The following is a 27,991-nucleotide window of genomic DNA, read 5'->3' on the forward strand; positions in this document are numbered from 1 at the left end:
TTTGCCTTTACTGGTTAATTTTGTTCATTGGTTTGTTAGGGAATCTTGGTAATATTTGAGTTTCCTGGGGAGTATGGTCACATGACCTGGCCCTGGCCAATCGGTGCGTTCCACCTCCCTGGCCACTGTGATTGGCTCCGGACTGGGGCAGTGCCCAATCGGGGCCCAGGGCCGGGCCTCACGTTGGAAGCCATGGGAAGACGAGCTCTCGTCCTGCTGGGGTAGGGGAAGGGGTGGGGCCGGGGGAGGTCAGGCTCCAGCAGTGGGAGGGGCTTGAGGTCCGCCTGCGGCAGTTGGTGACCTTCCTGCTCCCCTCAGGACAGAGCCGCCGGCCTGAGAATGAGGGCGCTGCTGAGCCCAGGGGCTGGGATGGCCCGCTGCTGCTGTGGTCCCAGAGCTCCACCCGAGACCTGAGGGAGGCCGTCTGCCCGTGAGTCCTCTCCCGCTTGTCTGTCAGCTTGTTTGAACCTTGCTGGGTTTTCTGCCCAGCTGGCTAAGGGGAGTCCCTGGAAATGCAAGGGTGTGGGTTTTGGCAGACTTCAGGGAAGACATGCCAGATGAGCCCGGGAGACTCCAGCTTAATCTGGATTCAGGAGATATCTCTTCGGGCCAGCTAGTAATTGTAGGATAAGCCTAATGAGTCTTCACAGGATGAAGAGAGTAACGTGCCAAGGTAGCAATCGATGTCCTCATTCGAGAGGATGAAGCTGGTGCTCAGAGAAGGGGGGAACCTGGCCAGAGCAAGGAGGTGTGCACCCAGACAGAACCCCCAGATCCGGCCATTGGAGCTCAGGGAGGCCACTGGTGTGGCTTGTCCCTGTGGCAGGGTCCGAGGCACGCAGCCCACCCCGATTCCTGCGGGGGCCTGACTTGGGAAGTGCCATCTGGTAGCTTTGAGACTCACCAAACCAAATTGCACTGGAGAGAGGAAGGACACCTTCCTTCATCCACCACCCAGCCCCGCCGGATTCCCACATACCCTGACCCCTTTCTCTTGATTTCGGAGCCATTTCCAGAGTCCCGCTCATATGACCTCATTCGAAGTGCACTGTGGACGAGCTGCCATCTGCAGCTGCTACCACAGCAGCCAAGGGCTTTAGCTCCCGAGTACCTCCCTTCCTTTGGAACTTGGGGGCCCTCTACTCCCCACTTGCACACCACAGACCTTTGCTGAGGATTGTGGGGACCCTCACTCAGTTTGCAGCACGTTGTAGCCATCCCTGTCCTCTCAATACCTCCCTTGCCACTCAGCTTGTGAGCCCCTTTGGAGCAGCGTGGCCCACCTGGCTGCAACGGAAGAGACACAGCTGACAGTGAAACAACAGCTTAGATCGGACAGCCGGAAAACTCTGTCAAAAGGGACCTCCCTCTTCACACCGTAGAGGCTGTAGGAGCCGCCAGGCTTTCGGAACCAGTGCTGGGGCCAAAATGACCCCACAGCCGTTTTCCTTCCTGGGGAGGGTTCTGGCTCGAGTGGGAATGGCTCAAGTCTCCTAAGGTTCTGAAAGCCCACTGTGTGCAGATTCACAGTACACAGAGAGGAGAAGGTGGAGTCCTGCCCTGGAGGTGGTCACAGCTCACGGATGAGCCAGGCAGGCAGGCAGGCAGGCAGGGCATGAGAACACCTGAGCTGCCTTCATGAGTGAATGGTGTGGGGGCAGAGGAAGAGAAGCCGGTCTGCTCCCTCATGTGGTGCCCAGGGCAGGTTGTCCCCAGAGGAAACCCTTACGACGGTGAGGACTCTCACTGCTGTTTCCCAAGGGGTTCCGTCGGTACGTGTCTTCCCCGGAGCGGTCAGGCCGTCTCTAAAGTACACTGGCCATGGGCATTGCCTCTCCTTGGAACTTCCCATGTTTCTCTTTTTTATGGAACAGTGATTTTTCTAGAGGGGTTCTGGGCCACAAGGTTGTTGGGTCATTTTCTAGCCTTCTGTCGTGAAGAACGCTTTCCTGGGCGTTGGGGTGGTTTGTTGTTCCAGCTCCCTTTCTTGGCTTCTTTTGGGAGCCGGTTCAACAAGAGGAGCTCAGCCTCTGCCTTCTGGCTGAGATGTCACCCTTCAAACAGCAATGCCTGCCTGGAGATAATGATGGCATTTGCCAAAAGGGCTTCGTTTGGCACATGATATCTTGAAAGGACGTACACCGTCCTGTCAGCTATCGAAGGCTAGTTCAAATGACATAAAAATGAGAACTCTCCAATGGAGTCTTACAGTAGGTGGAGAGTCCGAAAGAAACTCCTTCAGTCATTTCACTGAGAGTCATTGATTGGGGACACCAAGAATATAGGAAGGAATGCAGAAAGAAAAGATGAAATTGTGTTCAGGATCCGGGGGGGGGAGGGATGAACAGGGCGTGCTTGCCTTGAATCCAGGCTTTGTTGGGGGGTGGGGCATAAAGATCAAACGGGTCTGAAACCACAAAGTGGTGATGGTAACACAGTATCACCAGAGTTACACAACAGTGTTCCCAAATTGCAACAATGATGAAAAAGTTTACTAATCCCAACTTAACCAACAAAACTACAGGAAACCATACAAAAAATAAAACATCACCAGAAAGGTGGAAACAAACCAAATGCAAAGCAGTTCAGGGGAAAGGAACTCCATGTCCCCTGGGGGCAGACCGAGTTGACGGCGTCCACGGTGAGCAGACAGGGATGGAGGCTGCAGAGCCGACCGCTCCCCTGGACGTGGTGTTTCAGGCAAGGGAACTGGGTCTCTGTCCAGAGCGGGGGCTCGCTCTCCCTGCAGGGGTGGGTGAGTCATCGTGGGCATCTGGGTGTTGTGCGGGAGCCAGGGCACGCTCTCCCTGCCGAGACGGTGACTCCTCCTCTGCCTCATGTTCTCCTGCCAAAGCCCGAGCACGTACAAGGGCAGGTGGAGGTGGAGGTTCTGGCTGAGGGGGTGGGACATCAGTGCCTGGGGCTGGGGGTCCTGCAGGCACGGAGATGCAATCTGCCCGGTGTGCTGGCCAGAACCCAGCTGGCCTGGTGTCTCTGCGAGGGCAAGTCTCGGTTCTCCATCTGCCCTCGGTGGATCCCTGGGTCCTGCACCTGGAGCCACCACCTCTGTAGAGACAGGTCTGGGAAGTGGAGCCTGGTTCCAGTTGGAGGCCAGTGCTAGAGCTGGGGGAGAAGCAAAGTTTGCCCACAGGCCAGCCTTGGCATGTGCGTATCCCGGGACAGAAAGCTTCCAAGAGATTCCCAAAGAATACCCAGGGTCGGATGTCTTTTGGGACTGAAGTGTGCAAGATGGGGGTGGGGGTGTGAGGCCAGCGCTTGCTGCAGGCCCAGAAGCATCTTTCGGGGACTCGTCCCTGTGTAGCTCAGCACCCCCTCCCCACACACTCCCGTGCACCAGCCCCAGCGTCCTCACCTCTGTGCTCTGGCGTGCTGGGCTCCAGGTCCTCCTGCTGCCTCAGAGGCCGGGGTTCTCGGGACTCTGGGTCGGAGCCAGGTGTGCTGAGCTCCGTGGCAGCCTCAGACTGGGCCGCCGGGTGTATCCTGTGTGGTGTCTCAGCAGCAGGCCTTCCCCGCCTCCGCTTCGCCCCCGGTGGGGCTGATGCCTCCGTGGGCACGCTCACCTGGAGCCTGCACTGGGCCTCAGGGGCGGGGGGGTGGTGCTCCGACCCCTCCCTCCGGGAGGTGGACGGGGTGTCCCCATCCTCGGCCTCATCACGTGGGAAGCTCTGCAACGACAGTGACCGTCAGCCAGCCATGCTGGGAGTTTTCCGAGCTGGGCCTGGCCAGTGGAGCCGCTGCTTCTGCCTGCTCGAACTTCTCTTCCCAGAAGGGTCAGAGACGTGTGTCTGCTCAGATCCCCACCCGGGAGGAAAGAGACCCACCTGAGGGTGTGAGGTCAGCCTGGGCGGCCGGCGCTGCCTGCACTCTCCCCATCCCGCCCAGCCTGCTCTCCCGTGGGTTGTGGACACAACTCGTCCGCAGGCTTCCGACGCACATCCGCCTGGGCTTCCTTGAGGGAGACACACCCCGAGAAACCCACATCCACACACACAGGCAAAGGACCCGGTGTTTCCGGGTGGCATGGGAGAGGTGGGCTGGCCCGGCCTGGGGCTCCCCGTTTTACCTTTCTGTTTCTCCGGGCAAAGGGCCACAGGCCTCTCGGGGGGGCCCTTAGCCAACGTCGATAGGGTGCCCACGCACACTGCCTGTGAGCTCTCCTGAGGCCCCGGCCTCTGGGCAGGGGCAAACAGCAGAACATCTTGGCAGCCTGCGATCTTGCTGTGGTCTCCTCTCCGCTCTGGAGGCCTGGATACCCGGGTTGCAGGTTCTGTTGGGTTCTGTTGCCAGCAAGTGACATCACTCCCTGTGGTTCGTGCTGAGGTCCCTTCCCCCAAAACTTCCCGAGGAAAACTCTGGGTTTCTGACTGCTCGACCACCCCCCCTTAGGCCATGTGCAGGCACAGTGACAGCCACACAGCCCAGCCCACAGCCCTGGGGAGGCCTGGGTGCAGCCAGGGCCTGAGCTCCGAGGACCCTGCTGCTCTCAGACCAGGCTCCTTCTTCTCATAAGTGGTGTGGCCCTGGGCAAGAATATGTCCCCTCAGGGTTTCCCCAGTCTCTCCATCTGCAGAGTGGGGGTCATTCTCCCATCTGCTTCCTAGGTCTGTCGGCCTACGAGCAGCTCCATGCCTTTCCACCTGGGGCCGATATCACGTGGAGCTTGTGCGCTGAGACTTCAGAAAGAAAGACTCCATCCAGGGCTGACACAGCACAGAATGGGGCAGAACGAGGCCTGGATGCGCCGTGGTACCCAGGAAAAGGCACTCCCGCTCCTGACTGGTTTGAGACCCCGCATCCAAGTTGGAGGACCGAAAGGAAGACTCGAAGGTCTCCCTCTCTTATAGAAAAGAGTAGCCAACTTTCTGGTCCTCTGTTTCCATTGAGATTCTGTTCAAGTGTCCCAGCTCGGCTTCTGCGGGTGGCTGAGCTTCTAACGGCTCCCTGCGTTCTTGTCTTTTCCTCTCCAAACCTTCTGTCCTTCTCCCCCTTCTGGGGTGGATGGGCACTGTCATTGCCTCTACCTTCGAGACAGATTGATGAAAAGTCTGGACCATTCACTCCTTTCCTCTCTTTGGTTCCGTGTCTCACTCTGGCTGTGTCCCTCTCTTTTCCCTTCTCGATTCAGTCTGTGTCTTCCTCTTTCTCTCTCGTGTGTGGATGGATGGATGCTAGGAATGCACATGTATATGATTAGATGAGGGTTATGTTTTAGGGATAGGTTAGAGGGAGAGAAAGGCTTTAGGTTGGCGTTGGTCATGAGGGAAGGGTCAAGGGTGGTGGTGGTGTTTCTTGGAATCTGAGTGCTGTGCATTCTTCGTCTCTTTCCATATGAACCCCTTCTCAGATACACCACTTGCAAGGAGTCTCTCATGTTCCGTTTCCTATCTTTTGCATTTGTGACTGCTTAGCTTCTCTGTTGTGAAGAGGTTCCATTGGATGGGAACTCATTGGCGTACTTCGTTTTCCTCTTTCCCTTACTTGAAGAGACCCATTTCTACCTCCGCCCAGCAAATGGCAAGGAGACTCTGATGTTATGGAGCCTTTGACCTACGCTTCTTTCTAGCTATCTCATGACATCAGTCTTTAGGGTGAGGTTTTCCCCCGATATTGAGGTGGTGTGAGATCAAAACCAATAGCGTTCTTCAGATGTAGCTGTCTGGTTTTCCCATGGACATTTATTGAAGAGGCTTTCTTGTTCCCATTTGGATATTCTCCCCTTCTGCGTCAGAGATGAGTTGACCATGGATGCCGGGGTTTGTTTCTGGACCCTCAACTTTATTCCATCGATCTGGATCTGTGTGTGTTGTTGTATTCCCAATAGCAGACTGTCCTGCTGCTGCCGCTGCGGCTAAGTCACTTCAGTCGTGTCTGACTCTGCGCGACCCCATGGCCTGCAGCCTACCAGGCTCCTCCGTCCAGGGCATTTTCCAGGCAAGAGTACTGGAGTGGGTCGCCATCGCCTTCTCCGATACTCTCCTGAGAATCCTAGTTTGGTCGCCTAATTTCCTTTCACACTACCTTGGATGTCCGTATCGGGGCTTTTTCGTCACATCGTATTGACAATTTAGGCTCTTTTCTGTTTCCGTACCCCTTTTGCAATTCTTTGTTCGGTGCGAAAATGCATTGGCATTTTGGGAGGAATAGCATCGAAGCTGTGGATTGCCTTGTGGGGCTGTGACATCATTTTCCCAATAGGAATTCTTTCAAGCCCTGAGCACTGCTTCTCTTTCCAGTGGTTGGTGTGGGCTTGATCTTCCTTCTTCCATCTCTCGCCGTTTTGTGAGAACAGGTCCTTCCTTCCCTTCTGGGTTAGATGGACTCGTGGGTATCACTTCAGTGAATGGCATTGTCAGTGGGGGTGATAATTCCCTTCTCATTGGAAGACTTTGCTGTGAGTATTAGAAATGCAAGTGATTTCTCTTCCCCTTCCTCCCTGTCCATCTCTCTGAGCCACCGGGAAACAGAGGCCTCATCCAGGGTCACACAGGCCTGAGGGAGTGCAACTAGACTGTTGTTTCTTCAGGCCCTCAGTGCTGGACATCATCCGGGATACTCTGTGTGTGTCTTCCTCAGTCTGGTGTCCCTTCAGACCTTTCCCTAGTTTTCACAGGCTTGTCGTGTTGGTGTTCTTTGTCTGTTTGGAGACACATCCTTGAGAAGCTTTGTGTTTCCACTCATTCGTCTCGCGATGTATGACCTGTCTTTTGCTTTTGTAATGAGGTCTTTCCCACAGTAGATATCTTTGATTTTGCAAAGTCCACTGTATTCTCTGGGTTGTTTTGTGGACTGCCTTTTAGTTTTGTGTGGGAAGACTCAAAGCACGTGTCCGGTTTCTGCTCATTGTTCTTCTAGATTTGTGACAAGTTTTCACGGAAACTTTGTCTAGGGATAACTGGAAGAGAACTCGGTGTAAGGTGTCAAGTCTCCATCTCCATTCATGTCATGCCCTGCAGTTTCCAATTCCCTGTTCCTGAGTGGTTTTGGAGACCTTGTGGGAAGTTTGGTTGCATCGGAGTTTGCGTTTCCACCTTGAGTAGATTCCCACTGTTCTGCCCTCAGGGACACTGTCAAGGGGGAGTGAGGAGCAGCCTGCACTTCCAGCAGTGACCACACGGTGGGGCGAGTGCTGCTCTCCCCTCTGGGAGCCCCAGGCCACAGGCATCCCAGTGAGGAGCCAGCTCTGTGCTCAGCTGAAAGGAGTTAGTCTCTCAGGAGCCTCTGAGCCCTTGCCTTTGGATCACCCAGGGTGGGCGTTTACTGTGACAGAAAAAATTGCCCTGAATTCCATGGACGGAAGAGCCTGGCTGTGTAGAGTTCGTGAGTTGCCGTGAATCAGACACAACTGAGGACACAAAAATTCAATAGACTAAAACACTTTTTGGGGGTGGGGGGAGTGAAAGGGGGTGATGTGGGGTTTTTTGTCTTATATAATAGCCAAGGGAAATCTAGTTTAAACCTAAATTCACATAGATGGGAAAGGTATAGCTCTCCGTCACCCTATTAAAAAAAAAAAAAAAAACTACTTAACTTTTCTGAAAGCTTATTTAGTAGCTTCCTTGAGCAATTCATTGTGAAGGATTTTTTTTTTTTTTTTCTGTGACATTGGCCTCATTAAAAAATACGGTTTGCCTTTACTGGTTAATTTTGTTCATTGGTTTGTTAGGGAATCTTGGTAATATTTGAGTTTCCTGGGGAGTATGGTCACATGACCTGGCCCTGGCCAATCGGTGCGTTCCACCTCCCTGGCCACTGTGATTGGCTCCGGACTGGGGCAGTGCCCAATCGGGGCCCAGGGCCGGGCCTCACGTTGGAAGCCATGGGAAGACGAGCTCTCGTCCTGCTGGGGTAGGGGAAGGGGTGGGGCCGGGGGAGGTCAGGCTCCAGCAGTGGGAGGGGCTTGAGGTCCGCCTGCGGCAGTTGGTGACCTTCCTGCTCCCCTCAGGACAGAGCCGCCGGCCTGAGAATGAGGGCGCTGCTGAGCCCAGGGGCTGGGATGGCCCGCTGCTGCTGTGGTCCCAGAGCTCCACCCGAGACCTGAGGGAGGCCGTCTGCCCGTGAGTCCTCTCCCGCTTGTCTGTCAGCTTGTTTGAACCTTGCTGGGTTTTCTGCCCAGCTGGCTAAGGGGAGTCCCTGGAAATGCAAGGGTGTGGGTTTTGGCAGACTTCAGGGAAGACATGCCAGATGAGCCCGGGAGACTCCAGCTTAATCTGGATTCAGGAGATATCTCTTCGGGCCAGCTAGTAATTGTAGGATAAGCCTAATGAGTCTTCACAGGATGAAGAGAGTAACGTGCCAAGGTAGCAATCGATGTCCTCATTCGAGAGGATGAAGCTGGTGCTCAGAGAAGGGGGGAACCTGGCCAGAGCAAGGAGGTGTGCACCCAGACAGAACCCCCAGATCCGGCCATTGGAGCTCAGGGAGGCCACTGGTGTGGCTTGTCCCTGTGGCAGGGTCCGAGGCACGCAGCCCACCCCGATTCCTGCGGGGGCCTGACTTGGGAAGTGCCATCTGGTAGCTTTGAGACTCACCAAACCAAATTGCACTGGAGAGAGGAAGGACACCTTCCTTCATCCACCCCCCACCCCCGCCGGATTCCCACATACCCTGACCCCTTTCTCTTGATTTCGGAGCCATTTCCAGAGTCCCGCTCATATGACCTCATTCGAAGTGCACTGTGGACGAGCTGCCATCTGCAGCTGCTACCACAGCAGCCAAGGGCTTTAGCTCCCGAGTACCTCCCTTCCTTTGGAACTTGGGGGCCCTCTACTCCCCACTTGCACACCACAGACCTTTGCTGAGGATTGTGGGGACCCTCACTCAGTTTGCAGCACGTTGTAGCCATCCCTGTCCTCTCAATACCTCCCTTGCCACTCAGCTTGTGAGCCCCTTTGGAGCAGCGTGGCCCACCTGGCTGCAACGGAAGAGACACAGCTGACAGTGAAACAACAGCTTAGATCTGACAGCCGGAAAGCTCTGTCAAAAGGGACCTCCCTCTTCACACCGTAGAGGCTGTAGGAGCCGCCAGGCTTTCGGAACCAGTGCTGGGGCCAAAATGACCCCACAGCCGTTTTCCTTCCTGGGGAGGGTTCTGGCTCGAGTGGGAATGGCTCAAGTCTCCTAAGGTTCTGAAAGCCCACTGTGTGCAGATTCACGGTACACAGAGAGGAGAAGGTGGAGTCCTGCCCTGGAGGTGGTCACAGCTCACGGATGACCCAGGCAGGCAGGCAGGCAGGCAGGGCATGAGAACACCTGAGCTGCCTTCATGAGTGAATGGTGTGGGGGCAGAGGAAGAGAAGCCGGTCTGCTCCCTCATGTGGTGCCCAGGGCAGGTTGTCCCCAGAGGAAACCCTTACGACGGTGAGGACTCTCACTGCTGTTTCCCAAGGGGTTCCGTCGGTGCGTGTCTTCCCCGGAGCGGTCAGGCCGTCTCTAAAGTACACTGGCCATGGGCATTGCCTCTCCTTGGAACTTCCCATGTTTCTCTTTTTTATGGAACAGTGATTTTTCTAGAGGGGTTCTGGGCCACAAGGTTGTTGGGTCATTTTCTAGCCTTCTGTCGTGAAGAACGCTTTCCTGGGCGTTGGGGTGGTTTGTTGTTCCAGCTCCCTTTCTTGGCTTCTTTTGGGAGCCGGTTCAACAAGAGGAGCTCAGCCTCTGCCTTCTGGCTGAGATGTCACCCTTCAAACAGCAATGCCTGCCTGGAGATAATGATGGCATTTGCCAAAATGGCTTCGTTTGGCACATGATATCTTGAAAGGACGTACACCGTCCTGTCAGCTATCGAAGGCTAGTTCAAATGACATAAAAATGAGAACTCTCCAATGGAGTCTTACAGTAGGTGGAGAGTCCGAAAGAAACTCCTTCAGTCATTTCACTGAGAGTCATTGATTGGGGACACCAAGAATATAGGAAGGAATGCAGAAAGAAAAGATGAAATTGTGTTCAGGATCCGGGGGGGGGAGGGATGAACAGGGCGTGCTTGCCTTGAATCCAGGCTTTGTTGGGGGGTGGGGCATAAAGATCAAACGGGTCTGAAACCACAAAGTGGTGATGGTAACACAGTATCACCAGAGTTACACAACAGTGTTCCCAAATTGCAACAATGATGAAAAAGTTTACTAATCCCTACTTAACCAACAAAACTACAGGAAACCATACAAAAAATAAAACATCACCAGAAAGGTGGAAACAAACCAAATGCAAAGCAGTTCAGGGGAAAGGAACTCCATGTCCCCTGGGGGCAGACCGAGTTGACGGCGTCCACGGTGAGCAGACAGGGATGGAGGCTGCAGAGCCGACCGCTCCCCTGGACGTGGTGTTTCAGGCAAGGGCTCTGGGTCTCTGTCCAGAGCGGGGGCTCGTTCTTCCCGCAGGGGTGGGTGAGTCATCGTCAGCGTCTGGGTGTTGTGCGGGAGCCAGGGCAGGCTCTCCCTGCCGAGGCGGTGACTCCTCCTCTGCCTCGGGTTCTCCTGCCAAAGCCCGAGCAGGTACAGGTGCAGGTGGAGGTGGAGGTTCTGGCTGAGGGGGTGGGACATCAGTGCCTGGGGCTGGGGGTCCTGCAGGCACGGAGATCCGATCTGCCCGGTGTGCTGGCCAGAACCCAGCTGGCCTGGTGTCTCTGCGAGGGCAAGTCTCGGTTCTCCATCTGCCCTCGGTGGATCCCTGGGTCCTGCACCTGGAGCCACCACCTCTGTAGGGACGGGTCTGGGAAGTGGAGCCTGGTTCCAGTTGGAGGCCAGTGCTAGAGCTGGGGGAGAAGCAAAGTTTGCCCACAGGCCAGCCTTGGCATGTGCGTATCCCGGGACAGAAAGCTTCCAAGAGATTCCCAAAGAATACCCAGGGTCGGATGTCTTTTGGGACTGAAGTGTGCAAGATGGGGGTAGGGGTGTGAGGCCAGCGCTTGCTGCAGGCCCAGAAGCATCTTTCGGGGACTCGTCCCTGTGTAGCTCAGCACCCCCTCCCCACACACTCCCGTGCACCAGCCCCAGCGTCCTCACCACTGTGCTCTGGCGTGCTGGGCTCCAGGTCCTCCTGCTGCCTCAGAGGCCGGGGTTCTCGGGACTCTGGGTCGGAGCCAGGTGTGCTGAGCTCCGTGGCAGCCTTAGACTGGGCCGCCGGGTGTATCCTGTGTGGTGTCTCGGCAGCAGGCCTTCCCCGCCTCCGCTTCGCCCCCGGTGGGGCTGATGCCTCCGTGGGCACGCTCACCTGGAGCCTGCACTGGGCCTCAGGGGCGGGGGGGTGGTGCTCCGACCCCTCCCTCCGGGAGGTGGACGGGGTGTCCCCATCCTCGGCCTCATCACGTGGGAAGCTCTGCAACGACAGTGACCGTCAGCCAGCCATGCTGGGAGTTTTCCGAGCTGGGCCTGGCCAGTGGAGCCGCTGCTTCTGCCTGCTCGAACTTCTCTTCCCAGAAGGGTCAGAGACGTGTGTCTGCTCAGATCCCCACCCGGGAGGAAAGAGACCCACCTGAGGGTGTGAGGTCAGCCTGCGCGGCCGGCGCTGCCCGCACTCTCCCCATCCCGCCCAGCCTGCTCTCCCGTGGGTTGTGGACACAACTCGTCCGCAGGCTTCCGACGCACATCCGCCTGGGCTTCCTTGAGGGAGACACACCCCGAGAAACCCACATCCACACACACAGGCAAAGGACCCGGTGTTTCCGGGTGGCATGGGAGAGGTGGGCTGGCCCGGCCTGGGGCTCCCCGTTTTACCTTTCTGTTTCTCCGGGCAAAGGGCCACAGGCCTCTCGGGGGGGCCCTTAGCCAACGTCGATAGGGTGCCCACGCACACTGCCTGTGAGCTCTCCTGAGGCCCCGGCCTCTGGGCAGGGGCAAACAGCAGAACATCTTGGCAGCCTGCGATCTTGCTGTGGTCTCCTCTCCGCTCTGGAGGCCTGGATACCCGGGTTGCAGGTTCTGTTGGGTTCTGTTGCCAGCAAGTGACATCACTCCCTGTGGTTCGTGCTGAGGTCCCTTCCCCCAAAACTTCCCGAGGAAAACTCTGGGTTTCTGACTGCTCGACCACCCCCCCTTAGGCCATGTGCAGGCACAGTGACAGCCACACAGCCCAGCCCACAGCCCTGGGGAGGCCTGGGTGCAGCCAGGGCCTGAGCTCGTTGGACCCTGCTGCTCTCAGACCAGGCTCCTTCTTCTCATAAGTGGTGTGGCCCTGGGCAAGAATATGTCCCCTCAGGGTTTCCCCAGTCTCTCCATCTGCAGAGTGGGGGTCATTCTCCCATCTGCTTCCTAGGTCTGTCGGCCTACGAGCAGCTCCATGCCTTTCCACCTGGGGCCGATATCACGTGGAGCTTGTGCACTGAGACTTCAGAAAGAAAGACTCCATCCAGGGCTGACACAGCACAGAATGGGGCAGAACGAGGCCTGGATGCGCCGTGGTACCCAGGAAAAGGCACTCCCGCTCCTGACTGGTTTGAGACCCCGCATCCAAGTTGGAGGACCGAAAGGAAGACTCGAAGGTCTCCCTCTCTTATAGAAAAGAGTAGCCAACTTTCTGGTCCTCTGTTTCCATTGAGATTCTGTTCAAGTGTCCCAGCTCGGCTTCTGCGGGTGGCTGAGCTTCTAACGGCTCCCTGCGTTCTTGTCTTTTCCTCTCCAAACCTTCTGTCCTTCTCCCCCTTCTGGGGTGGATGGGCACTGTCATTGCTTCTACCTTCGAGACAGATTGATGAAAAGTCTGGACCATTCACTCCTTTCCTCTCTTTGGTTCCGTGTCTCACTCTGGCTGTGTCCCTCTCTTTTCCCTTCTCGATTCAGTCTGTGTCTTCCTCTTTCTCTCTCGTGTGTGGATGGATGGATGCTAGGAATGCACATGTATATGATTAGATGAGGGTTATGTTTTCGGGATAGGTTAGAGGGAGAGAAAGGCTTTAGGTCGGAGTTGGTCATGAGGGAAGGGTCAAGGGTGGTGGTGGTGTTTCTTGGAATCTGAGTGCTGTGCATTCTTCGTCTCTTTCCATATGAACCCCTTCTCAGATACACCACTTGCAAGGAGTCTCTCATGTTCCGTTTCCTATCTTTTGCATTTGTGACTGCTTAGCTTCTCTGTTGTGAAGAGGTTCCATTGGATGGGAACTCATTGGCGTACTTCGTTTTCCTCTTTCCCTTACTTGAAGAGACCCATTTCTACCTCCGCCCAGCAAATGGCAAGGAGACTCTGATGTTATGGAGCCTTTGACCTACGCTTCTTTCTAGCTATCTCATGACATCAGTCTTTAGGGTGAGGTTTTCCCCCGATATTGAGGTGGTGTGAGATCAAAACCAATAGCGTTCTTCAGATGTAGCTGTCTGGTTTTCCCATGGACATTTATTGAAGAGGCTTTCTTGTTCCCATTTGGATATTCTCCCCTTCTGCGTCAGAGATGAGTTGACCATGGATGCCGGGGTTTGTTTCTGGACCCTCAACTTTATTCCATCGATCTGGATCTGTGTGTGTTGTTGTATTCCCAATAGCAGACTGTCCTGCTGCTGCCGCTGCGGCTAAGTCACTTCAGTCGTGTCTGACTCTGCGCGACCCCATGGCCTGCAGCCTACCAGGCTCCTCCGTCCAGGGCATTTTCCAGGCAAGAGTACTGGAGTGGGTCGCCATCGCCTTCTCCGATACTCTCCTGAGAATCCTAGTTTGGTCGCCTAATTTCCTTTCACACTACCTTGGATGTCCGTATCGGGGCTTTTTCGTCGGATCGTATTGACAATTTAGGCTCTTTTCTGTTTCCGTACCCCTTTTGCAATTCTTTGTTCGGTGCGAAAATGCATTGGCATTTTGGGAGGAATAGCATCGAAGCTGTGGATTGCCTTGTGGGGCTGTGACATCATTTTCCCAATAGGAATTCTTTCAAGCCCTGAGCACTGCTTCTCTTTCCAGTGGTTGGTGTGGGCTTGATCTTCCTTCTTCCATCTCTCGCCGTTTTGTGAGAACAGGTCCTTCCTTCCCTTCTGGGTTAGATGGACTCGTGGGTATCACTTCAGTGAATGGCATTGTCAGTGGGGGTGATAATTCCCTTCTCATTGGAAGACTTTGCTGTGAGTATTAGAAATGCAAGTGATTTCTCTTCCCCTTCCTCCCTGTCCATCTCTCTGAGCCACCGGGAAACAGAGGCCTCATCCAGGGTCACACAGGCCTGAGGGAGTGCAACTAGACTGTTGTTTCTTCAGGCCCTCAGTGCTGGACATCATCCGGGATACTCTGTGTGTGTCTTCCTCAGTCTGGTGTCCCTTCAGACCTTTCCCTAGTTTTCACAGGCTTGTCGTGTTGGTGTTCTTTGTCTGTTTGGAGACACATCCTTGAGAAGCTTTGTGTTTCCACTCATTCGTCTCGCGATGTATGACCTGTCTTTTGCTTTTGTAATGAGGTCTTTCCCACAGTAGATATCTTTGATTTTGCAAAGTCCACTGTATTCTCTGGGTTGTTTTGTGGACTGCCTTTTAGTTTTGTGTGGGAAGACTCAAAGCACGTGTCCGGTTTCTGCTCATTGTTCTTCTAGATTTGTGACAAGTTTTCACGGAAACTTTGTCTAGGGATAACTGGAAGTGAACTCGGTGTAAGGTGTCAAGTCTCCATCTCCATTCATGTCATGCCCTGCAGTTTCCAATTCCCTGTTCCTGAGTGGTTTTGGAGACCTTGTGGGAAGTTTGGTTGCATCGGAGTTTGCGTTTCCACCTTGAGTAGATTCCCACTGTTCTGCCCTCAGGGACACTGTCAAGGGGGAGTGAGGAGCAGCCTGCACTTCCAGCAGTGACCACACGGTGGGGCGAGTGCTGCTCTCCCCTCTGGGAGCCCCAGGCCACAGGCATCCCAGTGAGGAGCCAGCTCTGTGCTCAGCTGAAAGGAGTTAGTCTCTCAGGAGCCTCTGAGCCCTTGCCTTTGGATCACCCAGGGTGGGCGTTTACTGTGACAGAAAAAATTGCCCTGAATTCCATGGACGGAAGAGCCTGGCTGTGTAGAGTTCGTGAGCTGCCGTGAATCAGACACAACTGAGGACACAAAAATTCAATAGACTAAAACACTTTTTGGGGGTGGGGGGAGTGAAAGGGGGTGATGTGGGGTTTTTTGTCTTATATAATAACCAAGGGAAATCTAGTTTAAACCTAAATTCACATAGATGGGAAAGGTATAGCTCTCCGTCACCCTATTAAAAAAAAAAAAAAAGTCTTAACTTTTCTGAAAGCTTATTTAGTAGCTTCCTTGAGCACTTCATTGTGAAGGATTTTTTTTTTTTCTGTGACATTGGCCTCATTAAAAAGTACGGTTTGCCTTTACTGGATAATTTTGTTCATTGGTTTGTTAGGGAATCTTGGTAATATTTGAGTTTCCTGGGGAGTATGGTCACATGACCTGGCCCTGGCCAATCGGTGCGTTCCACCTCCCTGGCCACTGTGATTGGCTCCGGACTGGGGCAGTGCCCAATCGGGGCCCGGGGCCGGGCCTCACGTTGGAAGCCAGGGGAAGACGAGCTCTCGTCCTGCTGGGGTAGGGGAAGGGGTGGGGCCGGGGGAGGTCAGGCTCCAGCAGTGGGAGGGGCTTGAGGTCCGCCTGCCGCAGTTGGTGACCTTCCTTCTCCCCTCAGGGCAGAGCCGCCGGCCTGAGAATGAGGGCGCTGCTGAGCCCAGGGGCTGGGATGGCCCGCTGCTGCTGTGGTCCCAGAGCTCCACCCGAGACCTGAGGGAGGCCGTCTGCCCGTGAGTCCTCTCCCGCTTGTCTGTCAGCTTGTTTGAACCATGCTGGGTTTTCTGCCCAGCTGGCTAAGGGGAGTCCCTGGAAATGCAAGGGTGTGGGTTTTGGCAGACTTCAGGGAAGACATGCCAGATGAGCCTGGGAGACTCCAGCTTAATCTCGATTCAGGAGATATCTCTTCGGGCCAGCTAGTAATTGTAGGATAAGCCTAATGAGTCTTCACAGGATGAAGAGAGTAACGTGCCAAGGTAGCAATCGATGTCCTCATTCGAGAGGATGAAGCTGGTGCTCAGAGAAGGGGGGAACTTGGCCAGAGCAAGGAGGTGTGCACCCAGACAGAACCCCCAGATCCGGCCATTGGAGCTCAGGGAGGCCACTGGTGTGGCTTGTCCCTGTGGCAGGGTCCGAGGCACGCAGCCCACCCCGATTCCTGCGGGGGCCTGACTTGGGAAGTGCCATCTGGTAGCTTTGAGACTCACCAAACCAAATTGCACTGGAGAGAGGAAGGACACCTTCCTTCATCCACCCCCCACCCCCGCCGGATTCCCACATACCCTGACCCCTTTCTCTTGATTTCGGAGCCATTTCCAGAGTCCCGCTCATATGACCTCATTCGAAGTGCACTGTGGACGAGCTGCCATCTGCAGCTGCTACCACAGCAGCCAAGGGCTTTAGCTCCCGAGTACCTCCCTTCCTTTGGAACTTCGGGGCCCTCTACTCCCCACTTGCACACCACAGACCTTTGCTGAGGATTGTGGGGACCCTCACTCAGTTTGCAGCACGTTGTAGCCATCCCTGTCCTCTCAATACCTCCCTTGCCACTCAGCTTGTGAGCCCCTTTGGAGCAGCGTGGCCCACCTGGCTGCAACGGAAGAGACACAGCTGACAGTGAAACAACAGCTTAGATCTGACAGCCGGAAAACTCTGTCAAAAGGGACCTCCCTCTTCACACCGTAGAGGCTGTAGGAGCCGCCAGGCTTTCGGAACCAGTGCTGGGGCCAAAATGACCCCACAGCCGTTTTCCTTCCTGGGGAGGGTTCTGGCTCGAGTGGGAATGGCTCAAGTCTCCTAAGGTTCTGAAAGCCCACTGTGTGCAGATTCACGGTACACAGAGAGGAGAAGGTGGAGTCCTGCCCTGGAGGTGGTCACAGCTCACGGATGAGCCAGGCAGGCAGGCAGGCAGGCAGGGCATGAGAACACCTGAGCTGCCTTCATGAGTGAATGGTGTGGGGGCAGAGGAAGAGAAGCCGGTCTGCTCCCTCATGTGGTGCCCAGGGCAGGTTGTCCCCAGAGGAAACCCTTACGACGGTGAGGACTCTCACTGCTGTTTCCCAAGGGGTTCCGTCGGTGCGTGTCTTCCCCGGAGCGGTCAGGCCGTCTCTAAAGTACACTGGCCATGGGCATTGCCTCTCCTTGGAACTTCCCATGTTTCTCTTTTTTATGGAACAGTGGTTTTTCTTGAGGGGTTATGGGCCACAAGGTTGTTGGGTCATTTTCTAGCCTTCTGTCTTGAAGAACGCTTTCCTGGGCGTTGGGGTGGTTTGTTGTTCCAGCTCCCTTTCTTGGCTTCTTTTGGGAGCCGGTTCAACAAGAGGAGCTCAGCCTCTGCCTTCTGGCTGAGATGTCACCCTTCAAACAGCAATGCCTGCCTGGAGATAATGATGGCATTTGCCAAAATGGCTTCGTTTGGCACATGATATCTTGAAAGGACGTACACCGTCCTGTCAGCTATCGAAGGCTAGTTCAAATGACATAAAAATGAGAACTCTCCAATGGAGTCTTACAGTAGGTGGAGAGTCCGAAAGAAACTCCTTCAGTCATTTCACTGAGAGTCATTGATTGGGGACACCAAGAATATAGGAAGGAATGCAGAAAGAAAAGATGAAATTGTGTTCAGGATCCGGGGGGGGAGGGATGAACAGGGCGTGCTTGCCTTGAATCCAGGCTTTGTTGGGGGGTGGGGCATAAAGATCAAACGGGTCTGAAACCACAAAGTGGTGATGGTAACACAGTATCACCAGAGTTACACAACAGTGTTCCCAAATTGCAACAATGATGAAAAAGTTTACTAATCCCAACTTAACCAACAAAACTACAGGAAACCATACAAAAAATAAAACATCACCAGAAAGGTGGAAACAAACCAAATGCAAAGCAGTTCAGGGGAAAGGAACTCCATGTCCCCTGGGGGCAGACCGAGTTGACGGCGTCCACGGTGAGCAGACAGGGATGGAGGCTGCAGAGCCGACCGCTCCCCTGGACGTGGTGTTTCAGGCAAGGGCTCTGGGTCTCTGTCCAGAGCGGGGGCTCGTTCTTCCCGCAGGGGTGGGTGAGTCATCGTCAGCGTCTGGGTGTTGTGCGGGAGCCAGGGCAGGCTCTCCCTGCCGAGGCGGTGACTCCTCCTCTGCCTCGGGTTCTCCTGCCAAAGCCCGAGCAGGTACAGGTGCACGTGGAGGTGGAGGTTCTGGCTGAGGGCTTGGGACATCAGTGCCTGGGGCTGGGGGTCCTGCAGGCACGGAGATCCGATCTGCCCGGTGTGCTGGCCAGAACCCAGCTGGCCTGGTGTCTCTGCGAGGGCAAGTCTCGGTTCTCCATCTGCCCTCGGTGGATCCCTGGGTCCTGCACCTGGAGCCACCACCTCTGTAGGGACAGGTCTGGGAAGTGGAGCCTGGTTCCAGTTGGAGGCCAGTGCTAGAGCTGGGGGAGAAGCAAAGTTTGCCCACAGGCCAGCCTTGGCATGTGCGTATCCCGGGACAGAAAGCTTCCAAGAGATTCCCAAAGAATACCCAGGGTCGGATGTCTTTTGGGACTGAAGTGTGCAAGATGGGGGTAGGGGTGTGAGGCCAGCGCTTGCTGCAGGCCCAGAAGCATCTTTCGGGGACTCGTCCCTGTGTAGCTCAGCACCCCCTCCCCACACACTCCCGTGCACCAGCCCCAGGGTCCTCACCTCTGTGCTCTGGCGTGCTGGGCTCCAGGTCCTCCTGCTGCCTCAGAGGCCGGGGTTCTCGGGACTCTGGGTCGGAGCCAGGTGTGCTGAGCTCCGTGGCAGCCTCAGACTGGGCCGCCGGGTGTATCCTGTGTGGTGTCTCGGCAGCAGGCCTTCCCCGCCTCCGCTTCGCCCCCGGTGGGGCTGATGCCTCCGTGGGCACGCTCACCTGGAGCCTGCACTGGGCCTCAGGGGCGGGGGGGTGGTGCTCCGACCCCTCCCTCCGGGAGGTGGACGGGGTGTCCCCATCCTCGGCCTCATCACGTGGGAAGCTCTGCAACGACAGTGACCGTCAGCCAGCCATGCTGGGAGTTTTCCGAGCTGGGCCTGGCCAGTGGAGCCGCTGCTTCTGCCTGCTCGAACTTCTCTTCCCAGAAGGGTCAGAGACGTGTGTCTGCTCAGATCCCCACCCGGGAGGAAAGAGACCCACCTGAGGGTGTGAGGTCAGCCTGGGCGGCCGGCGCTGCCCGCACTCTCCCCATCCCGCCCAGCCTGCTCTCCCGTGGGTTGTGGACACAACTCGTCCGCAGGCTTCCGACGCACATCCGCCTGGGCTTCCTTGAGGGAGACACACCCCGAGAAACCCACATCCACACACACAGGCAAAGGACCCGGTGTTTCCGGGTGGCATGGGAGAGGTGGGCTGGCCCGGCCTGGGGCTCCCCGTTTTACCTTTCTGTTTCTCCGGGCAAAGGGCCACAGGCCTCTCGGGGGGGCCCTTAGCCAACGTCGATAGGGTGCCCACGCACACTGCCTGTGAGCTCTCCTGAGGCCCCGGCCTCTGGGCAGGGGCAAACAGCAGAACATCTTGGCAGCCTGCGATCTTGCTGTGGTCTCCTCTCCGCTCTGGAGGCCTGGATACCCGGGTTGCAGGTTCTGTTGGGTTCTGTTGCCAGCAAGTGACATCACTCCCTGTGGTTCGTGCTGAGGTCCCTTCCCCCAAAACTTCCCGAGGAAAACTCTGGGTTTCTGACTGCTCGACCACCCCCCCTTAGGCCATGTGCAGGCACAGTGACAGCCACACAGCCCAGCCCACAGCCCTGGGGAGGCCTGGGTGCAGCCAGGGCCTGAGCTCGTTGGACCCTGCTGCTCTCAGACCAGGCTCCTTCTTCTCATAAGTGGTGTGGCCCTGGGCAAGAATATGTCCCCTCAGGGTTTCCCCAGTCTCTCCATCTGCAGAGTGGGGGTCATTCTCCCATCTGCTTCCTAGGTCTGTCGGCCTACGAGCAGCTCCATGCCTTTCCACCTGGGGCCGATATCACGTGGAGCTTGTGCGCTGAGACTTCAGAAAGAAAGACTCCATCCAGGGCTGACACAGCACAGAATGGGGCAGAACGAGGCCTGGATGCGCCGTGGTACCCAGGAAAAGGCACTCCCGCTCCTGACTGGTTTGAGACCCCGCATCCAAGTTGGAGGACCGAAAGGAAGACTCGAAGGTCTCCCTCTCTTATAGAAAAGAGTAGCCAACTTTCTGGTCCTCTGTTTCCATTGAGATTCTGTTCAAGTGTCCCAGCTCGGCTTCTGCGGGTGGCTGAGCTTCTAACGGCTCCCTGCGTTCTTGTCTTTTCCTCTCCAAACCTTCTGTCCTTCTCCCCCTTCTGGGGTGGATGGGCACTGTCATTGCTTCTACCTTCGAGACAGATTGATGAAAAGTCTGGACCATTCACTCCTTTCCTCTCTTTGGTTCCGTGTCTCACTCTGGCTGTGTCCCTCTCTTTTCCCTTCTCGATTCAGTCTGTGTCTTCCTCTTTCTCTCTCGTGTGTGGATGGATGGATGCTAGGAATGCACATGTATATGATTAGATGAGGGTTATGTTTTAGGGATAGGTTAGAGGGAGAGAAAGGCTTTAGGTCGGAGTTGGTCATGAGGGAAGGGTCAAGGGTGGTGGTGGTGTTTCTTGGAATCTGAGTGCTGTGCATTCTTCGTCTCTTTCCATATGAACCCCTTCTCAGATACACCACTTGCAAGGAGTCTCTCAGGTTCCGTTTCCTATCTTTTGCATTTGTGACTCCTTAGCTTCTCTGTTGTGAAGAGGTTCCATTGGATGGGAACTCATTGGCGTACTTCGTTTTCCTCTTTCCCTTACTTGAAGAGACCCATTTCTACCTCCGCCCAGCAAATGGCAAGGAGACTCTGATGTTATGGAGCCTTTGACCTACGCTTCTTTCTAGCTATCTCATGACATCAGTCTTTAGGGTGAGGTTTTCCCCCGATATTGAGGTGGTGTGAGATCAAAACCAATAGCGTTCTTCAGATGTAGCTGTCTGGTTTTCCCATGGACATTTATTGAAGAGGCTTTCTTGTTCCCATTTGGATATTCTCCCCTTCTGCGTCAGAGATGAGTTGACCATGGATGCCGGGGTTTGTTTCTGGACCCTCAACTTTATTCCATCGATCTGGATCTGTGTGTGTTGTTGTATTCCCAATAGCAGACTGTCCTGCTGCTGCCGCTGCGGCTAAGTCACTTCAGTCGTGTCTGACTCTGCGCGACCCCATGGCCTGCAGCCTACCAGGCTCCTCCGTCCAGGGCATTTTCCAGGCAAGAGTACTGGAGTGGGTCGCCATCGCCTTCTCCGATACTCTCCTGAGAATCCTAGTTTGGTCGCCTAATTTCCTTTCACACTACCTTGGATGTCCGTATCGGGGCTTTTTCGTCGGATCGTATTGACAATTTAGGCTCTTTTCTGTTTCCGTACCCCTTTTGCAATTCTTTGTTCGGTGCGAAAATGCATTGGCATTTTGGGAGGAATAGCATCGAAGCTGTGGATTGCCTTGTGGGGCTGTGACATCATTTTCCCAATAGGAATTCTTTCAAGCCCTGAGCACTGCTTCTCTTTCCAGTGGTTGGTGTGGGCTTGATCTTCCTTCTTCCATCTCTCGCCGTTTTGTGAGAACAGGTCCTTCCTTCCCTTCTGGGTTAGATGGACTCGTGGGTATCACTTCAGTGAATGGCATTGTCAGTGGGGGTGATAATTCCCTTCTCATTGGAAGACTTTGCTGTGAGTATTAGAAATGCAAGTGATTTCTCTTCCCCTTCCTCCCTGTCCATCTCTCTGAGCCACCGGGAAACAGAGGCCTCATCCAGGGTCACACAGGCCTGAGGGAGTGCAACTAGACTGTTGTTTCTTCAGGCCCTCAGTGCTGGACATCATCCGGGATACTCTGTGTGTGTCTTCCTCAGTCTGGTGTCCCTTCAGACCTTTCCCTAGTTTTCACAGGCTTGTCGTGTTGGTGTTCTTTGTCTGTTTGGAGACACATCCTTGAGAAGCTTTGTGTTTCCACTCATTCGTCTCGCGATGTATGACCTGTCTTTTGCTTTTGTAATGAGGTCTTTCCCACAGTAGATATCTTTGATTTTGCAAAGTCCACTGTATTCTCTGGGTTGTTTTGTGGACTGCCTTTTAGTTTTGTGTGGGAAGACTCAAAGCACGTGTCCGGTTTCTGCTCATTGTTCTTCTAGATTTGTGACAAGTTTTCACGGAAACTTTGTCTAGGGATAACTGGAAGTGAACTCGGTGTAAGGTGTCAAGTCTCCATCTCCATTCATGTCATGCCCTGCAGTTTCCAATTCCCTGTTCCTGAGTGGTTTTGGAGACCTTGTGGGAAGTTTGGTTGCATCGGAGTTTGCGTTTCCACCTTGAGTAGATTCCCACTGTTCTGCCCTCAGGGACACTGTCAAGGGGGAGTGAGGAGCAGCCTGCACTTCCAGCAGTGACCACACGGTGGGGCGAGTGCTGCTCTCCCCTCTGGGAGCCCCAGGCCACAGGCATCCCAGTGAGGAGCCAGCTCTGTGCTCAGCTGAAAGGAGTTAGTCTCTCAGGAGCCTCTGAGCCCTTGCCTTTGGATCACCCAGGGTGGGCGTTTACTGTGACAGAAAAAATTGCCCTGAATTCCATGGACGGAAGAGCCTGGCTGTGTAGAGTTCGTGAGCTGCCGTGAATCAGACACAACTGAGGACACAAAAATTCAATAGACTAAAACACTTTTTGGGGGTGGGGGGAGTGAAAGGGGGTGATGTGGGGTTTTTTGTCTTATATAATAACCAAGGGAAATCTAGTTTAAACCTAAATTCACATAGATGGGAAAGGTATAGCTCTCCGTCACCCTATTAAAAAAAAAAAAAAAGTCTTAACTTTTCTGAAAGCTTATTTAGTAGCTTCCTTGAGCACTTCATTGTGAAGGATTTTTTTTTTTTCTGTGACATTGGCCTCATTAAAAAGTACGGTTTGCCTTTACTGGATAATTTTGTTCATTGGTTTGTTAGGGAATCTTGGTAATATTTGAGTTTCCTGGGGAGTATGGTCACATGACCTGGCCCTGGCCAATCGGTGCGTTCCACCTCCCTGGCCACTGTGATTGGCTCCGGACTGGGGCAGTGCCCAATCGGGGCCCGGGGCCGGGCCTCACGTTGGAAGCCAGGGGAAGACGAGCTCTCGTCCTGCTGGGGTAGGGGAAGGGGTGGGGCCGGGGGAGGTCAGGCTCCAGCAGTGGGAGGGGCTTGAGGTCCGCCTGCCGCAGTTGGTGACCTTCCTGCTCCCCTCAGGGCAGAGCCGCCGGCCTGAGAATGAGGGCGCTGCTGAGCCCAGGGGCTGGGATGGCCCGCTGCTGCTGTGGTCCCAGAGCTCCACCCGAGACCTGAGGGAGGCCGTCTGCCCGTGAGTCCTCTCCCGCTTGTCTGTCAGCTTGTTTGAACCATGCTGGGTTTTCTGCCCAGCTGGCTAAGGGGAGTCCCTGGAAATGCAAGGGTGTGGGTTTTGGCAGACTTCAGGGAAGACATGCCAGATGAGCCTGGGAGACTCCAGCTTAATCTCGATTCAGGAGATATCTCTTCGGGCCAGCTAGTAATTGTAGGATAAGCCTAATGAGTCTTCACAGGATGAAGAGAGTAACGTGCCAAGGTAGCAATCGATGTCCTCATTCGAGAGGATGAAGCTGGTGCTCAGAGAAGGGGGGAACTTGGCCAGAGCAAGGAGGTGTGCACCCAGACAGAACCCCCAGATCCGGCCATTGGAGCTCAGGGAGGCCACTGGTGTGGCTTGTCCCTGTGGCAGGGTCCGAGGCACGCAGCCCACCCCGATTCCTGCGGGGGCCTGACTTGGGAAGTGCCATCTGGTAGCTTTGAGACTCACCAAACCAAATTGCACTGGAGAGAGGAAGGACACCTTCCTTCATCCACCCCCCACCCCCGCCGGATTCCCACATACCCTGACCCCTTTCTCTTGATTTCGGAGCCATTTCCAGAGTCCCGCTCATATGACCTCATTCGAAGTGCACTGTGGACGAGCTGCCATCTGCAGCTGCTACCACAGCAGCCAAGGGCTTTAGCTCCCGAGTACCTCCCTTCCTTTGGAACTTCGGGGCCCTCTACTCCCCACTTGCACACCACAGACCTTTGCTGAGGATTGTGGGGACCCTCACTCAGTTTGCAGCACGTTGTATTCATCCCTGTCCACTCAATACCTCCCTTGCCACTCAGCTTGTGAGCCCCTTTGGAGCAGCGTGGCCCACCTGGCTGCAACGGAAGAGACACAGCTGACAGTGAAACAACAGCTTAGATCTGACAGCCGGAAAACTCTGTCAAAAGGGACCTCCCTCTTCACACCGTAGAGGCTGTAGGAGCCGCCAGGCTTTCGGAACCAGTGCTGGGGCCAAAATGACCCCACAGCCGTTTTCCTTCCTGGGGAGGGTTCTGGCTCGAGTGGGAATGGCTCAAGTCTCCTAAGGTTCTGAAAGCCCACTGTGTGCAGATTCACGGTACACAGAGAGGAGAAGGTGGAGTCCTGCCCTGGAGGTGGTCACAGCTCACGGATGAGCCAGGCAGGCAGGCAGGCAGGCAGGGCATGAGAACACCTGAGCTGCCTTCATGAGTGAATGGTGTGGGGGCAGAGGAAGAGAAGCCGGTCTGCTCCCTCATGTGGTGCCCAGGGCAGGTTGTCCCCAGAGGAAACCCTTACGACGGTGAGGACTCTCACTGCTGTTTCCCAAGGGGTTCCGTCGGTGCGTGTCTTCCCCGGAGCGGTCAGGCCGTCTCTAAAGTACACTGGCCATGGGCATTGCCTCTCCTTGGAACTTCCCATGTTTCTCTTTTTTATGGAACAGTGGTTTTTCTTGAGGGGTTATGGGCCACAAGGTTGTTGGGTCATTTTCTAGCCTTCTGTCTTGAAGAACGCTTTCCTGGGCGTTGGGGTGGTTTGTTGTTCCAGCTCCCTTTCTTGGCTTCTTTTGGGAGCCGGTTCAACAAGAGGAGCTCAGCCTCTGCCTTCTGGCTGAGATGTCACCCTTCAAACAGCAATGCCTGCCTGGAGATAATGATGGCATTTGCCAAAATGGCTTCGTTTGGCACATGATATCTTGAAAGGACGTACACCGTCCTGTCAGCTATCGAAGGCTAGTTCAAATGACATAAAAATGAGAACTCTCCAATGGAGTCTTACAGTAGGTGGAGAGTCCGAAAGAAACTCCTTCAGTCATTTCACTGAGAGTCATTGATTGGGGACACCAAGAATATAGGAAGGAATGCAGAAAGAAAAGATGAAATTGTGTTCAGGATCCGGGGGGGGAGGGATGAACAGGGCGTGCTTGCCTTGAATCCAGGCTTTGTTGGGGGGTGGGGCATAAAGATCAAACGGGTCTGAAACCACAAAGTGGTGATGGTAACACAGTATCACGAGAGTTACACAACAGTGTTCCCAAATTGCAACAATGATGAAAAAGTTTACTAATCCCAACTTAACCAACAAAACTACAGGAAACCATACAAAAAATAAAACATCACCAGAAAGGTGGAAACAAACCAAATGCAAAGCAGTTCAGGGGAAAGGAACTCCATGTCCCCTGGGGGCAGACCGAGTTGACGGCGTCCACGGTGAGCAGACAGGGATGGAGGCTGCAGAGCCGACCGCTCCCCTGGACGTGGTGTTTCAGGCAAGGGCTCTGGGTCTCTGTCCAGAGCGGGGGCTCGTTCTTCCCGCAGGGGTGGGTGAGTCATCGTCAGCGTCTGGGTGTTGTGCGGGAGCCAGGGCAGGCTCTCCCTGCCGAGGCGGTGACTCCTCCTCTGCCTCGGGTTCTCCTGCCAAAGCCCGAGCAGGTACAGGTGCACGTGGAGGTGGAGGTTCTGGCTGAGGGCTTGGGACATCAGTGCCTGGGGCTGGGGGTCCTGCAGGCACGGAGATCCGATCTGCCCGGTGTGCTGGCCAGAACCCAGCTGGCCTGGTGTCTCTGCGAGGGCAAGTCTCGGTTCTCCATCTGCCCTCGGTGGATCCCTGGGTCCTGCACCTGGAGCCACCACCTCTGTAGGGACAGGTCTGGGAAGTGGAGCCTGGTTCCAGTTGGAGGCCAGTGCTAGAGCTGGGGGAGAAGCAAAGTTTGCCCACAGGCCAGCCTTGGCATGTGCGTATCCCGGGACAGAAAGCTTCCAAGAGATTCCCAAAGAATACCCAGGGTCGGATGTCTTTTGGGACTGAAGTGTGCAAGATGGGGGTAGGGGTGTGAGGCCAGCGCTTGCTGCAGGCCCAGAAGCATCTTTCGGGGACTCGTCCCTGTGTAGCTCAGCACCCCCTCCCCACACACTCCCGTGCACCAGCCCCAGGGTCCTCACCTCTGTGCTCTGGCGTGCTGGGCTCCAGGTCCTCCTGCTGCCTCAGAGGCCGGGGTTCTCGGGACTCTGGGTCGGAGCCAGGTGTGCTGAGCTCCGTGGCAGCCTCAGACTGGGCCGCCGGGTGTATCCTGTGTGGTGTCTCGGCAGCAGGCCTTCCCCGCCTCCGCTTCGCCCCCGGTGGGGCTGATGCCTCCGTGGGCACGCTCACCTGGAGCCTGCACTGGGCCTCAGGGGCGGGGGGGTGGTGCTCCGACCCCTCCCTCCGGGAGGTGGACGGGGTGTCCCCATCCTCGGCCTCATCACGTGGGAAGCTCTGCAACGACAGTGACCGTCAGCCAGCCATGCTGGGAGTTTTCCGAGCTGGGCCTGGCCAGTGGAGCCGCTGCTTCTGCCTGCTCGAACTTCTCTTCCCAGAAGGGTCAGAGACGTGTGTCTGCTCAGATCCCCACCCGGGAGGAAAGAGACCCACCTGAGGGTGTGAGGTCAGCCTGGGCGGCCGGCGCTGCCCGCACTCTCCCCATCCCGCCCAGCCTGCTCTCCCGTGGGTTGTGGACACAACTCGTCCGCAGGCTTCCGACGCACATCCGCCTGGGCTTCCTTGAGGGAGACACACCCCGAGAAACCCACATCCACACACACAGGCAAAGGACCCGGTGTTTCCGGGTGGCATGGGAGAGGTGGGCTGGCCCGGCCTGGGGCTCCCCGTTTTACCTTTCTGTTTCTCCGGGCAAAGGGCCACAGGCCTCTCGGGGGGGCCCTTAGCCAACGTCGATAGGGTGCCCACGCACACTGCCTGTGAGCTCTCCTGAGGCCCCGGCCTCTGGGCAGGGGCAAACAGCAGAACATCTTGGCAGCCTGCGATCTTGCTGTGGTCTCCTCTCCGCTCTGGAGGCCTGGATACCCGGGTTGCAGGTTCTGTTGGGTTCTGTTGCCAGCAAGTGACATCACTCCCTGTGGTTCGTGCTGAGGTCCCTTCCCCCAAAACTTCCCGAGGAAAACTCTGGGTTTCTGACTGCTCGACCACCCCCCCCTTAGGCCATGTGCAGGCACAGTGACAGCCACACAGCCCAGCCCACAGCCCTGGGGAGGCCTGGGTGCAGCCAGGGCCTGAGCTCGTTGGACCCTGCTGCTCTCAGACCAGGCTCCTTCTTCTCATAAGTGGTGTGGCCCTGGGCAAGAATATGTCCCCTCAGGGTTTCCCCAGTCTCTCCATCTGCAGAGTGGGGGTCATTCTCCCATCTGCTTCCTAGGTCTGTCGGCCTACGAGCAGCTCCATGCCTTTCCACCTGGGGCCGATATCACGTGGAGCTTGTGCGCTGAGACTTCAGAAAGAAAGACTCCATCCAGGGCTGACACAGCACAGAATGGGGCAGAACGAGGCCTGGATGCGCCGTGGTACCCAGGAAAAGGCACTCCCGCTCCTGACTGTTTTGAGACCCCGCATCCAAGTTGGAGGACCGAAAGGAAGACTCGAAGGTCTCCCTCTCTTATAGAAAAGAGTAGCCAACTTTCTGGTCCTCTGTTTCCATTGAGATTCTGTTCAAGTGTCCCAGCTCGGCTTCTGCGGGTGGCTGAGCTTCTAACGGCTCCCTGCGTTCTTGTCTTTTCCTCTCCAAACCTTCTGTCCTTCTCCCCCTTCTGGGGTGGATGGGCACTGTCATTGCTTCTACCTTCGAGACAGATTGATGAAAAGTCTGGA

The 27,991-nt window shown here is 55.5% G+C and overlaps 4 protein-coding genes and 1 long non-coding RNA gene across 5 annotated transcripts in view; 1 reads left to right on the plus strand and 4 right to left on the minus strand.

The window, feature by feature from the left end:
* The first annotated feature begins 207 nt into the window (after positions 1–207).
* LOC145530004 (uncharacterized) overlaps positions 208–27,991 on the plus strand; it is a 101,669-nt gene continuing 73,885 nt past the window's right edge. The window contains exons 1-4 of the long non-coding RNA XR_014071401.1: positions 208–430; positions 7,964–8,075; positions 15,602–15,713; positions 23,239–23,350. This is a non-coding gene — a long non-coding RNA (uncharacterized LOC145530004). The remainder of the gene's footprint in view (positions 431–7,963; positions 8,076–15,601; positions 15,714–23,238; positions 23,351–27,991) is intronic.
* Positions 2,471–4,816, minus strand: LOC145530073 (uncharacterized). The gene is made up of 5 exons (XM_081550884.1): positions 4,772–4,816; positions 4,085–4,298; positions 3,843–3,970; positions 3,374–3,686; positions 2,471–3,123 (listed from the first exon to the last, which is right to left on the minus strand). The coding sequence occupies exons 1-5, from the start codon at positions 4,814–4,816 to the stop codon at positions 2,519–2,521; spliced, it is 1,305 nt and encodes a 434-aa protein (XP_081407010.1). The 3' UTR covers positions 2,471–2,518.
* On the minus strand, positions 10,116–12,461 carry LOC145530074 (uncharacterized). Its single transcript, XM_081550885.1, has 3 exons — positions 12,417–12,461; positions 11,019–11,331; positions 10,116–10,768 (listed from the first exon to the last, which is right to left on the minus strand). Exons 1-3 carry the CDS (start codon positions 12,459–12,461, stop codon positions 10,164–10,166), a joined length of 963 nt encoding a protein of 320 aa, XP_081407011.1. The 3' UTR covers positions 10,116–10,163.
* On the minus strand, positions 16,537–20,098 carry LOC145530075 (uncharacterized). The gene is made up of 3 exons (XM_081550886.1): positions 20,054–20,098; positions 18,656–18,968; positions 16,537–18,405 (listed from the first exon to the last, which is right to left on the minus strand). The coding sequence occupies exons 1-3, from the start codon at positions 20,096–20,098 to the stop codon at positions 17,801–17,803; spliced, it is 963 nt and encodes a 320-aa protein (XP_081407012.1). The 3' UTR covers positions 16,537–17,800.
* On the minus strand, positions 23,245–26,876 carry LOC145530076 (uncharacterized). The gene is made up of 3 exons (XM_081550887.1): positions 26,871–26,876; positions 26,293–26,605; positions 23,245–26,042 (listed from the first exon to the last, which is right to left on the minus strand). Exons 1-3 carry the CDS (start codon positions 26,874–26,876, stop codon positions 25,438–25,440), a joined length of 924 nt encoding a protein of 307 aa, XP_081407013.1. The 3' UTR covers positions 23,245–25,437.

The sequence above is a fragment of the Giraffa tippelskirchi genome, chromosome 12, assembly GCF_054371585.1.
Source record: "Giraffa tippelskirchi isolate mGirTip1 chromosome 12, T2T-mGirTip1v1.2.pri, whole genome shotgun sequence".
Taxonomy (NCBI): domain Eukaryota; kingdom Metazoa; phylum Chordata; class Mammalia; order Artiodactyla; family Giraffidae; genus Giraffa; species Giraffa tippelskirchi.